Consider the following 14,336-nt stretch of genomic DNA (forward strand, 5'->3'; position numbering starts at 1 on the left):
GTGTATGTACCATGTACCTGGTGGATGGTGTTTTCATGGGAGATGATGGCATCCGTGTCGATCCGGCACGCCTTGCAGAGGTTCCTGTGGCAGAGTTGTGTGGTGTCATGGTCACTGTTCTCCTGAAGGCTGGGTAGTTTGCTGCGGACAATGGTCTGTTTGAGGTTGTGCGGTTGTTTGAAGGCAAGAAGTGGGGGTGTGGGGATGGCCTTGGCGAGATATTAGTCTTCATCAAAGACATGTTGAAGGCTCCGGAGAAGATGTCGTAGCTTCTCCGCTCCGGGGAAGTACTGGACGACGAAGGGTACTCTGTCCGCCGTGTCTCACGTTTGTCTTCTGAGGAGGTCGGTGCGGTTTTTCGCTGTGGCACGTCGGAACTGTCGATCAACAAGTCGAGCGCCATATCCTGTTCTTATGAGGGCATCTTTCAGCGTCTGGAGGTGTCTGTTGCGATCCTCCTCATCTGAGCAGATCCTGTGTATACGGACGGCTAGTCCGTAGGGGTTGGCTTCTTTAACGTGTTTAGGGTGGAAGCTGAAGAAGTGGAGCATCGTGGGGTTATCCGTAGGCTTGCAGAACCTGGAGCATTGCCCATGGCACTTTGCTGAGCTCCTCTCCCGTGAGTTTGATACCATTAGCTCTGCCATCACAGGCTGGTTTGCTACGGCATTTAGTCCTTCATTGATGACCGATCCAATGACTACAGTCATTAATGGCCTCCCATGGCTTTGTTTTCAAAGGAGCCCTTTTCTTGGCTGATGGACCCTTTGCCTTTTAGATCACTTCATACATGGCCCTGAAATTCACTGTGTTGAAAGGCACCTGGATAGTCTGGCAAATTTGCCAGTGACAACTGGCTGCAAACTGCCTAGCAGTCTGCTTGACTTTCATTCATTGGCTTTTAGTACCTTCAGATTCTTCTCACTCAGATCACTTGCTCCAATCACAGGCTTTAAACCAGTCAGCTCTTCCTTTTGCACTTGCGATGTGACAGTGCAGTTTTGTAGATGGTGTCTCGAAGTAGACTCCATTTCACTTCTGCATTGTGTGGGATTGCCAGTGAGCACCCTCAAGTCAAGGAACTATGTTTTTTTAAAATCCAGATAGGCCACATAACTGACGTTGACAAAGGATGGCATTTCCGCATTGAATGAGAAAGCTCCAAGAGTTACATCCTCACCCTGGGTGTACATGGAGGGGGTGATTGCTATCACAGTCAGAACAATGATAGCTGCATGTGTTGACAATGTTGTCCAGAGAGTCACATCTGGTGATCCTAATCTAGCTCTTGTCAACACCCTAATCTTGGATATCTTCAGGATATTTTGGCAGATCCAATGGGATGAAGCAGCAGTATAATATGAAGGGTACCATTCTTAGCAGTGTAGAGGATCAGAAGGACCTTGGGGTCCGGGTCCATAGGACTCTTAAATCGGCCTCGCAGGTGGAGGATGCGGTCAAGAAGGCGTACGGCGTACTGGCCTTCATTAATCGAGGGATTGAGTTTAGGAGTCGGGAGATAATGCTGCAGCTTTATAGGACCCTGGTTAGACCCCACTTGGAGTACTGCGCGCAGTTCTGGTCACCTCATTACAGGAAAGATGTTGAAGCCATTGAAAGGGTGCAGAGGAGATTTACAAGGACGTTGCCTGGATTGGGGGGCATGCCTTATGAGGATAGGTTGAGGGAGCTTGGTCTCTTCTCCCTGGAGAGACGAAGGATGAGAGGTGACCTGATAGAGGTTTACAAGATGTTGAGAGGTCTGGATAGGGTAGACTCTCAGAGGCTATTTCCAAGGGCTGAAATGGTTGCTACGAGAGGACACAGGTTTAAGGTGCTGGGGGGTAGGTACAGAGGAGATGTCAGGGGTAAGTTTTTCACTCAGAGGGTGGTGGGTGAGTGGAATCGGCTGACGTCGGTGGTGGTGGAGGCAAACCCGTTGGGGTCTTTTAAGAGACTTCTGGATGAGTACATGGGATTTAATGGGATTGAGGGCTATAGATAGGCCTAGAGGTAGGGATATGATCAGCGCAACTTGTGGGCCGAAGGGCCTGTTTGTGCTGTGGCTTTCTATGTTCTATGATATCTTGTGACATGGTTTATTCTGAAAGACAATCATAGAAAGCTCATAGTAACAATTTAGTTCAAATAGTCTCTGTCCATTTTCATTTATTTTTCCTTGATCATGATGTCCGAGGCAGGGGGTCCATGCCTCATACAGATCAGGAGCAGGAATAGGCCACTCAGCCCCTTGAGCTGATTTGCCATTCAATAAGATCAGGGCTGATCTGACCAACTTCAACCCCACATTTCTGCCTGCCCCCGATAACCTTTCACCCTCTTGTCAATGTTGTTCATGCTGCATATATGTTATCTAATGGTGAAGAGTGGATGCTTAACATTTGCACCACTGAGGGGTGTCACAATGGATATTCTGATTCAACAACTGGATCACTTATTTTTGATACAGGCCATGTGCTGCATGGGTGTACAGAAATCCACAGCTTAGTTGTCTGTACTGTTGACATGATTCACAGCATAAAATTCCAATTTGCACAAGGAGGATGTGCAATAACTTAATCACTGCAGGTATCTTGTACACAATACATCACTGCCTTTGGACAAATTTAAGTCAGTAATTTCACATGCAGAATATAGATCATTCAGCTGTTCAGGCAATGGCGTTACGCGAATCCCTGAATTAGAGTACCACCTCGCCACACAGAGCTACAGAGCAGCCTCCATACTGAAGGAATCTCATCACACCTGTCAATGAACTAAGAGTTTCAGTGCAAATTTTGCTCTAAACTTGCACACTAATTTAAAAAACAACTTAACTTGGCCCGAAATTCAAATCGCATCTGGGTTAAATTGCCCTTTTCAATGGCTCTACAGATTAATAAATCATCTTTAATGGAGACAGAGCATGGGGAGTGGGGCAGAGCCAGAACCTGCCTGGCAGAACCAGAAAGCAGGCAATCAGACACAGGCAGACAGAAAAAGAAAAAAACATTGGAGAAAGAGACGAGTATTAAAAGTGACAGAATTCTGCAGGTTTTCCAAGGAACTTGAGTCAGAGCCAGTATGCAAATAGTGGGAAAATTGCATCCAACTACCTAAGCAGTTTCATACAGTCGCCACCGTCAGATGATGTAATTGCTAATATTCTAGGAAACAAAATGAATAGCTTTCCAGTACAAGAAGAACTGGTCAGATTTATGTTATTATTGCTTTTCAAGCAGAGAACAAAGACATCCCTTGTTTATGAAGTGCTGCAAAAATCTCTCGGGATTTGTGTTCAAGCCCACCTTGTTGCAAAGGGTTTAAAACAAGCACTGTTTTCAGAGCACCTGCCTGATTCAGTTCAGAAACATACTTAGAACTTAAATTATTGTGGTTAAACTGGAAAAATCACAGACCTCAGAATGAGAGAACAATAAAAGCTGCACCTACTAAAACCCACACACACATTTAAGCACGTGTCTTCCTAAAAGGGTGTGGGAGGAAATAGCAACACCACACAATATAGTGTTTGCATGTGCAATGGAACAAGGTGAAATGGGTAACAGGCGAACACAGGCTTGTTCTCCTTCCCACCCCACGTCACCTCACTCTTGGCTGTTTCCACAACACTAGAGCAAAAACAGACTTTTCTTTCCACCGCAGAGACCAAAAAGAGGGAAAAGGGAGAGAGAAAAAGACAGGAGAGATGTTTAAGTTTATTTATTCGTGTCACAAGCAGGTTTACTACAATGCTACAATGAAGTTACTGCCAAAATTCCCTAGTTGCCACACTCTGGTGCATGTTCGGGTACACTGAGGGAGAATCCAGCATGGCCAATGCACTAACCAGTCTGTCGGACTGCAGGAGGAAACTGGAGCGCCCGGAAGAATCCCATGCAGACACGGGTAGAATGTGCAGACTCCGCACAGACAGTGACCCAAGCCGGGAATTGAACCCAGGTCCCTGGCGCTGTGAGGCAGCAATGCTAACCACTGTGGCACCATGCTGCCCCTCAGAGAAAGAGAGAAAACGTGCAGAGAAAAAGAAAACTGCTGACTAAAAAGATACACATCACAGGGCAACACGATGGCATAGTGGTTAGCACTGCTGCCTCAGTGCCAGGGACCCAGGTTCGGTTCCCGACTTGGGTCACTGTCTGTGCAGAGTTTGCACGTTCTTCCCGTGTCTACGTGGGTTTCCTCCGGGTGCTCTGGGTTCCTCCCACAGTCCAAAGATATGTGGGATAGGTGGATTGGCCATGCTAAATTGCCCCTTGTCAGGGGGAGTAGCTAGGGGTAAATGCATGGGGTTATCGAGGTAGGACCTGGGTGGGATTGTTGTCGGTGCAGAATGGCCTCCTTCTGCACTGTAGGGATTCTATGATTTTATGAACACTCACAATGGCACCCCAATGGTGTCTCCCATCATTTGAAACTCAAAAATGTGTCTTAAGGCTACCTAAAATGTTGATTTCCATGCATTCAGTATTCACTGGATTTGTAATTTGCTAGTACAGTGCCAACTGGAACAATGGCTAAAAAAGTGATGCATGGGCACATACACAAAACACAACTATACTCAATCACTGCACTATTGTCTTTAGTTTCAAAAAGGTGCTCAACATATAAATATCTGCCAACTAAACAAAGTCCAGATCTTCCTTTTATGGCAGATTGTTGGTAATCAGCCTCACTGAAATCAGAGTGTGTCAACTATCAAGCTTTTTAAAAAAGTTCTTGCATGAGATTTCTCATTTCTAATTGCCCCTGAGAGCAGCTAGAGTTAACCAGATTACCTTGGGACTGGAGTAACACGTAGGCCCGATCAGGTAAGGACAGATTGCTTTTCCTAAAGAGCAAACCAGATGAGTTTCTACGACAATCGATGGGTAGTTTCACAGTCACCATTACTGAGACAAGCTTTAATTCCAGATTTGTCTTTATAAATTGGATTTAAGTTCCATGAGCTGCCATAGTGGGTTTGAACCTGGAACGTTCGCCGAGCCCTCTGGATTACTAGTTCAGATATCAGAGGGACGTTTTTTTACACAGAGGGTGGTGGGGGCCTGGAATGCGCTGCCAAGTAGGGTGGTGGAGGCAGGCACGCTGACATCGTTTAAGACTTACCTGGATAGTCACATGAGCAGCCTGGGAATGGAGGGATACAAACAATTGGTCTAGTAGGACCAAGGAGCGGCACAGGCTTGGAGGGTCGAAGGGCCTGTTTCCTGTGCTGTTCTTTGTTCAGTTACCATCTCTGTTAGATTAGGTGCTGACCGAGGGGAAGAGGTGCTTGTGTTGAAGAATTTCTCTCAACGCTCAAATAGCAGTCACCAGCTGACACCTTATCCAAGGGTATTTCGAAACTTCAATTACATGGAGTATAGAAAAGCTTGAATTTCTCACCTTAAGAGCAAAGGGAGAATTAACATGAGTGTTCAAAATTATGAGGGGTTTTCTTCAGTAAATAATGAGAAGCACAAAGGTCAGTAACCAGAGGACAAAACAAAACTGAAGATAAACTGGCAAAGGAACCCGAAGGGGGATGAGCAAAAATGTTTTTAATAGAATGAGTTACAATCTGGAATGCAATGCTTTAAAGAGAAGAGTGGAAACAGATAGCAACTTGCAAAACAAACTGGATAAATACGTTGAAAGGAAAAATTTGCAGGTATATGGGGAAAGAAGGGGTTTGAAAACTAATTCCACAGTTCTTCCAAAGAGGCCTTCTGTGCTGTTTGATTCTCTGCTTATTGCTTGCATGCACAATTCTCACTTTCATTCAAGTCAATTCATTTTTTTGGGAAAGGGGAAAGGACAGCATGGCAAACAAGGGAAGAATTCAAAGGCTTTATTCTACTGCCATCCAGTGTTGGATAAAGTTATAAACACTTAATATTTCTAGAGTTTGATGATAACTTGTGTTACACCTACACTTGAATGTTTTCTTGCTACCCAGATGTATGAAATTTGTGTCTTACCCACTTAACTCAACATTCCAATCTGACATATGATCAACACATAACTACGTTAATGTATTTCTTTCACACCACCAAATGCCAACAATGCTCAAAACCTAGAATTCCAAGCAACATCCAATAGGGGAAGTAGTGGCGTAGTGGCCATTGTCACTGGACTAGTAATCCAGGGACTGGGTTCGAATCCCACCATGGCAGATGGTAAGGTTTGAATTCAATACAAATCTGGAATTAGAAGTCTAATAATAACCATAAAACCATTGTTGATCTGTCACAAAAACCCTGGAACCCAGACATGTCCATATGACCTCTAGACAGGACTATTCTAACATTCTCCTTGCTACCCTCCAAGCTTCCACAAGCTTGAACTCATCCAAACTCTGTTGTCCTTTTCCCAGCTGAGACCTAGACCCATTCATCCATCACCCCTGTGCTCAGTGATCACACTGGCTCCTTCTCTGGAAATGAATCAATTTTAAAATTCTCATCCTGGTTTTCAAATCTGTTCCCTACCACGGCATGCTCTTGTCCCTCCCTATTTCTGCTCTACAACCCTCAGGGTCACTTCTCCACCATGACAGGTATGCCTCAGCTGCCCCAAGTTCTGAAATTTGCTCCCAAACCCCCCCTCCACACCTACACCAAGATTACTTTAACTTAAGTGAAACACATGGGATCAGGTGGAACAGTGTTTTTTTTTTTAAAAACTCCACTGCCTAAAGCCTTTCCATAATCTACAAGGCCCAAATGAGCCACCCACAACACGGTTGACCGCTTGGTCAGCACCCCATCCAGCACCTGAAAACATTCACACCCTCCACTACTGGCACACAGTGACAGCAGTGTGGACCATATAAGAGATGCTTTGCAGCAACTCTCCAAGGCTCCTTTTCGATTTGATTTATTGTCACATGCATTGGTAAACACTGAAAAGTCTTGTTTCTTGCACACTATACAGAGAAAGCACACCGTACATAGAGAAGGAAAGGAGAGAGTACAGAATGTACATAGCTAGGGTGTAGAGAAAGATCAACTTAATGCGAGATAGGCCCATTCAAAAGTCTGATGACAGCAGGGAAGAAGCTGTTCTTCGGTCAGTTGGTAGGTGATCTCAGATTTTTGTATCTTTTTCCTGACAGAAGGTGGAAGAGAGTATGTCCAGGGTGCGTGGGGTCCTTGATTAAGTTGGCTGCTTTTCTGAGGAACTGTAGACAATGTCAATGGATGGGAGACTGGTTTGAACGATGGACTGGGCTTCATTCACAACCCTTTGTTCCAAACCCATAGAAGGGCAAGGGAGCAGATGCGTGGGAGCACCAGCTACAAGTTCTCCCCCAAATTACATATCTCGATTTGGAACGACATTGCCATTCCTTCACTATAGCTATGGAAAATTCCTGAAACACCATAACAGCACTGTAGATGTATCACCTGGACTGCAGCAGCTCATTAGAACCTTCTCAAGTGCAACTAGGCATGGGCAATAATAGCTGACCTTGCCAGTGATATCTACATCTCATGGACAAATAAGAATTCATGACTCTTAATAGACTTCAGTAAACTAGGGCAAAGTGCAAAAATCAGCATTGTACCCAATCCCCGAATGGTGTGCTAGCTTAAAATTACCCTGCCACCAGACTATTCCACTGTGACAGTGGCAACGAGAAACCAAAGACAAGCATGATTCTGGATTTAACAAATACAAGTCATGGAGCAGAGTAAGTGGAAACCTTCAATGCCCCTCTCCACAACCCCACCGCTGCTGAGGCAAAATGTAACATCCCAGCTGAGATCCATAAATATGCCACTGCCTGATTTGATTTGTCACATGTATTGGGATGCAGTGAAAAGTATTGTTTTTTTGCGCACCTTACAGACAAAACATACCACTCAGAGTACATAAGGGTCAAGGAAAGGAGACAATGTAGAATGTAGTGTTACAATCATAGCTAGGGTGTAGAGAAAGATCAGCTTAATATATGGTAGGTCCAACTGAATGTCTGATGGCAACCAGAAGCTGTTCTTGAGTCTGTTGGTACGTGATCTCAGACTTTTGTATCTTTTTCCCACAGAAGGTGGAAGAGAATATGCCCAGGCTGTATGCGGTCCTTAATTATGCTGGCTACTTTTCCAAGGCAGTGGGATATGTAAACGGAGTCGATGGATAGGAGGCTGGTTTGCATAATGGACTGGGCTACATTCACAACCCTTTGTAGTTTCTTGCAGTCATGATCAGAGCAGGAGCCATACCAAGCCATACAACCAGAAAGAATGCTTTCTATGGTGCATCTGTAAAAATTGATGAGAGCCATAGTGAACATGCTAAATTTCCTTAGCCTCCTGAGAAAGTAGAGGCGTTGGTGGGCTTTCTTAACTATAGTGTCAGCATGGAGGGACCTGGACAAGTTGTTGGTGATCTGGACACCTAGAAACTTGAAGCTCTCGACCATTTCCACTTCACCACCATTGATGAAGACTGGAGCATGTTCTCCACTGCACTTCCTGAATTTGATGACTATCTCCTTCATTTCACTGACATTGAGGAAGAGATTATGGTCGTCACCAGATTCTCTATCTCATTCCTGTACTCCATCTCATCATTATTTGAGCTCCGACCCACTACGGTGGTGTCGTCAGCAAACTTGAAAATGGAGTTGGAGGGGAATTTGGCCACACAGTCATTGGTGTATAAGGAGTATAGTAAGGGACTGAGGACACAGCCTTGTAAGACGCTGGTGTTGAGGATAATTGTGGAGGAGGTATCAATGCCTATCCTTACTGATTTTCGTCTGTGGGTTAGGAAGTTGACCTTCAAATACAGTGTTTAAAATAAATTGAAATTTCCCTAACATACAGGAATGTGTTAGGATAATATTTTAAAAACTCATTCATGGGATGTGGGCATCGCTGGCTGGGCCAGCATTTATTGCCCATCGCTAACTGCCCTCCATTTCAGAGAGGCATTTGAGAGTCAATCACGTTGCTGCGGATCTGGAATCACATGTAGGCCAGACTGGGTAAGGACTGCAGATTCCCTTCCCTAAAGAAACATGAATGAATTAGATACTAATATCTCATAAGTTATCAAAATGCACTGAAAACAAAAACTTTAAATCGGTTTGATAACAAGACTGACATGTTCCTCCAAGTAGTGTTTGGGTTTGAAAGCTCAAATCATGATCCAAATTTACCTGAGCAAGGAGAAGACACTGTACGAGTTCCTCACACAGCTCTGGTCCACCTGGAGAAGGCTGCTCCTCTTCTTTTCAGTGAGGTCCTAAGAAGAAAGAATACATATTTTCACCAGTCAGGACTCGAATTAGTTTGAAAGCAAAAGGGTTTTTGTGTTTGCCTGTGACGCGGGGCAAGATTACTCTCTACAAGTCTGTAGAATACTGCAACAGCACCCTCATGTGGATTAAAACACAGATTACACGGGACATATATGTGCTCTGTTCCTGAAACCTAACTGTGTAGCTGCAACTAAGAGACAGTTTGTCTATTTGTCTGCATTCCCTTCTGGGGCATCGAGTTTGAAGCGGACTTCAACAAAGGAGAAACATTTCAAGGAACAATGCCTAGGAGCGTTTAAACTAGATTTGCAGGGGGATGGGAACCAGAGTGCCAGAGCAGATAGTGGAGCAGGGGTAAAAAGACAGGTTAGTTCAAGCAAAATCACAAATGGAAGGGTAGAGTGTGGTGGAAATAATCTTTTGAGGTGTGTCTATTTCAATGCCAGGAGTATTGTGGGGAAGGCAGATGAGCTGAAGGCGTGGATAGACACATGGAAATATGACATTATAGCCATTAGTGAAACTTGGCTACAGGAGGGGCAGGACTGGCAGCTCAATGTTCCAGGGTTCCAATGTTTCAGGCGGGATAGAGGCAGAGGGATAAAAGGTGGGGGGGTGGCATTGTTGGTCAGGGAAAATGTTACAGCGGTACTCAGGCAGGATAGATTAGGGAGCTTGTCTACAGAGGCCTATGGGTGGAGCTGAGAAACAGGAAAGGTATGACCACATTAATGGGCTTGTATTACAGACCACCCAATAGTCAGCGAGAATTGGAGGAGCAAATCAGCAGAGAGATAGCTGACAACTGCAAGAAACACCAAGTTGTGATAGTAGGGGATTTTAATTTTCCACATATAGATTGGGACTCGCATACTGTGAAAGGTTTAGACGGGGTAGAGTTTGTAAAATGTGTTCAGGAGAATTTTCTACATCAGTATACAGAGGTGCCAACTAGAGAGGATGCTATATTGGATCTCCCATTGGGAAATGAGTTAGGGCAGGTGATGGATGTGAGTGTGAGGGAACACTTTGGATCCAGTGATCATAATGCCATTAGTTTCAGCCCGATCGTGGATAAAGATAGATCTGGTCCTCGGGTTGAAGTTCTGAACTGGAAAAAGGTCAAATTTGATTAAATGAGAAGGGATCTGGGAAGTGTGGATTGGCACAGGCTGTTCTCTGGTAAGGATGTAAATGGAAAGTGGGAGGCTTTCAAAGGAGAAATTTTGAGAGTGCAGAGTTTGTATGTTCCTGTCAGGATTAAAGGCAAAGTAAATAGGAATAAGGAACCTTGGTTCTCGAGGGAGATTGTAACACTGATTAAGAGGAAGAGAGAGTTGCATGAAATATACAGGCAGCAAGGAACACATCAGATGCTCGAGGAGTATAAAAAGTGCAAGAAGCTACTTAAGAGGGAAATCAGGAGGGCTAAAAGAAGACATGAGGTTGCTTTGGCAGACAGAGTGAAGGAAAATCCAAAGAGCTTCTATAGGTATGTTAGGAGTAAAAGGATAGTGCGGGATAAAATTGGTCCTCTTGAAGACCAGAATGGTAGACTGTGTATGGAACCAAAAGAGATGGGGGAGATACTAAATGGTTTTTTTGCATCCGTATTTACTGAGGAAACGGGCATGGAGTCTACGGAAACAGGGCAAACTGGTAGGGAGGTCATGGAACCTTTACAGATTAAAGGGGAGGAGGTGCTCACTGTCTTGAGGCAAATCAGAGTGGATAAATCCCCAGGACCGGACAGGGTATTCCCACGAACCTTGAGGGAAGCTAGTATTGAACTTGCAGGGGCCCTGGCAGACATATTTAAAATGTCAGTATTCACGGGGGAGGTGCCGGATGATTGGAGGGTGGCTCATGTTGTTCCGTTGTTTAAAAAAGGTTCCAAAAGAAATCCGGGAAATTATCGGCCAGTAAGTTTGACGTCGGCGATGGGCAAGCTATTGGAAGGTGTGATAAGGGATAGGATCTACAAATATTTGGATAGACAGGGACTTATTAGGGAGAGTCAACATGGCTTTGTGCGTGGTAGGTCATGTTTGACCAATCTATTAGATAGTTTTTCGAGGAGGTTACCAGGAAAGTGGATGAAGGGAAGGCGGTGGATGTTGTCTACCTGGATTTCAGCAAGGCCTTTGACAAGGTCCCTCATGGGAGGTTAGTTAGGAAGGTTCAGTCGCTAGGTATACATGGGGAGGTAGTAAATTGGATTAGACACTGGCTCAATGGAAGAATGATGTGGAGATGCCGGCGTTGGACTGGGGTAAACACAGTAAGAAGTTTAACAACACCAGGTTAAAGTCCAACAGGTTTATTTGGTAGCAAAAGCCACACAAGCTTTCGGAGCTGCAAGCCCCTTCTTCAGGTGAGTGGGAATTCCCACTCACCTGAAGAAGGGGCTTGCAGCTCCGAAAGCTTGTGTGGCTTTTGCTACCAAATAAACCTGTTGGACTTTAACCTGGTGTTGTTAAACTTCTTTCAATGGAAAAAGACAGAGAGTGGTTGTGTAGGATTGCTTCTCTGAGTGAAGGCCTGTGACTAGTGGTGTGCCGCAGGGATCGGTGTTGGGTCCATTGTTGTTTGTCATCTATGTCAATGATCTGGATGATAATGTGGTAAATTGGATCAGCAAGTTTGCTGATGATACAAAGATTGGAGGTGTAGTGGACAGTGAGGAAGGTTTTCAAAGCTTGCAGAGGGATTTGGACCAACTAGAAAAATGGGCTGAAAAATGGCAAATGGAATTTAACGCAGACAAGTGTGAGATATTGCACTTTGGAAGGACAAACCAAAGTAGAACATACAGGGTAAATGGTAGGACTCTGAAGAGTGCAGTTGAACAGAGGGATCTGGGAATACAGGTACAGAATTCCCTAAAAGTGACGTCACAGGTGGATAGGGTCGTAAAGAGTGCCTTTGGTACATTGGCCTTTATAAATCGGAGTATCGAGTATAAAAGTTGGAGTGTTATGGTAAGGTTATATAAGGCATTGGTGAGGCCGAATTTGGAGTATTGTGTACAGTTTTGGTCACCTAGTTACAGGAAGGATGTAAATAAGATTGAAAGAGTGCAGAGAAGGTTCACAAGGATGTTGCCGGGACTTGAGAAGCTGAGTTACAGAGAGAGATTGAATAGGTTGGGACGTTATTCCCTGGAGCGTAGAAGATTGAGGGGAGATTTGATAGAGGTATATAAGATTTTGATGGGTATAGATAGAGTGAATGCAAGCAGGCTTTTTCCGCTGAGGCTAGGAGAGAAAAAACCAGAGGGCATGGGTTAAGGGTGAAAGGAGAAAAGTTTAACGGGAATATTAGGGGGGGCTTCTTCACGCAGAGAGTGGTGGGAGTGTGGAATGAGCTGCCGGATATCAAGTGGTAAATGCGGGGTCACTTTTAACATTTAAGAAAAACTTGGACGGGTTCATGGGTGAGAGGGGTGTGGAGGGATATGGTCCAAGTGCAGGTCAATGGGACTAGGCATAAAATAGTTCGGCACAGACAAGAAGGGCCAAAAGGCCTGTTTCTGAGCTGTAATTTTCTATGGTTCTATGGTTCTAAACTTGAAACAAATCTAGACTAAAGTTAATAAATATTTTGCCATATAAAGCTACTTAAATATTTTACTCAAGTCTTTGATTACTATCAAAGTGCTGCTACACAAACTAGAATAACCAGTCAAACGAGCTAATCATTTCTAAACTATGTTGACGACTGCTCGTACCAAAAATTTTAGTTGGCTTGAACAAAGGGAGAACCAGAAACTACATAGTTTCTCTTCTTTCCCATCTATATGGACATAATGTGCCTTGTGCATGATCTCTCCAAAAAAAGGCACTTGAGAATTAAACACCAACAGATCAGAGTGTACTGAGCAGGGGGAGAGCGGCCTCAACTCCTGGTTCCACACTCAGACCCTTGTCTATTGCACCAGGTATCAATCACATAATTCAGGTGTGAGCACATCAGCCTGTTTTAAGCAGTTTTGCATCCCAGATTAACTTGGCAACAGCTGCCACTGTGCTACCAACGTAAACTGCAAGTTTGTAAATTTATGTTTACTGCTTCAAAACAACGTACAGCAACTAGATTTAGGTAATTGTACCAAACATGGCAATTGAAAATAATAGGGCAGCACAGCACCATGGACTAGTAAAATGCAGATTTAAGCCACAATTCAGTGAACAGAAGAATTATTCGGACTTAATTATTGCCCTAAACGAGCCCATTTTTTGATACATCAACTCCCCCAGACAATGTCTCTCAATCATTTTTCTTTCTAGAAATGCAAAGTACCTTGGGCACATTTATACATTCCATTTGAACAGCTCTCTCTGGTAACTTATTTCACAAGTTTAATTCACTTTGGTATTAAAAAGTCCACTTATTTTGTCTCTTCAATGTCAGGATGATAGAGAAGCAATAATACTTTCAGGATGTGCAAAAATTGAGCAACATGACCAACGTAAAATGGTTTTTACCTTGTGATCAAAGGGTGTTCCATAGTAGCCATCATTCAATCCAAATATTACCTCATTGGGATTGCGTGCTCGAATCTAAGAAAAACAGAAGATTGCTGTCCAATTTTAAAAGATTGTATTAACACTGGCGGAATTTACAATGCAATGGAGCAACAATATCTGTAATTAGTATTTCCTTCTTTGTTCTCTCCTTTCCCCAAAGTCATGACTTCTTAGTTCTTTTGCCCCCACCCCCAAGTGCTTTAGTAGTTCCAGAATGTTTGGGATGTCCTGAGGTAGTGAAAGGTGCTGTATAAATTCATATGTTTGCTTTTTTTATTCAATCTTTTTTGCAACAGATTGAATGAAGCAGTAACCTGATTAAAGCCGCTTTGAATCATCAGGAGTAACTCTGTCACGAATGAATACTTCATAGTAACATAATTCTGAACAGGTAACTACTCGTACTGATGGAAATGCATTTAATCTGGAGATAAAGTGCTGTTGAAATACATCTCAATTCCCAACATTAATTCCAGCAAATCTAGAAAGTATTCAACTACCTTCACAACATCATAGCCTGCAGCCTAAAGGGT

General features: G+C 43.9%; 1 protein-coding gene across 2 annotated transcripts in view; it reads right to left on the reverse strand.

Annotated features, from left to right (window-relative positions):
• uvrag (UV radiation resistance associated gene) overlaps positions 1 to 14,336 on the reverse strand; it is a 331,221-nt gene that overhangs the window by 255,053 nt on the left and 61,832 nt on the right. For both annotated transcript variants that reach the window (XM_078222567.1, XM_078222566.1), the window contains exons 5-6: positions 13,762 to 13,836; positions 9,173 to 9,258 (exon numbers count right to left, since the gene is read on the reverse strand). In XM_078222567.1, coding sequence (XP_078078693.1) covers positions 9,173 to 9,258; positions 13,762 to 13,836 — 161 coding nt within the window. The remainder of the gene's footprint in view (positions 1 to 9,172; positions 9,259 to 13,761; positions 13,837 to 14,336) is intronic.

The sequence above is a fragment of the Mustelus asterias genome, chromosome 10 (assembly GCF_964213995.1).
Source record: "Mustelus asterias chromosome 10, sMusAst1.hap1.1, whole genome shotgun sequence".
NCBI classification, from domain to species: domain Eukaryota; kingdom Metazoa; phylum Chordata; class Chondrichthyes; order Carcharhiniformes; family Triakidae; genus Mustelus; species Mustelus asterias.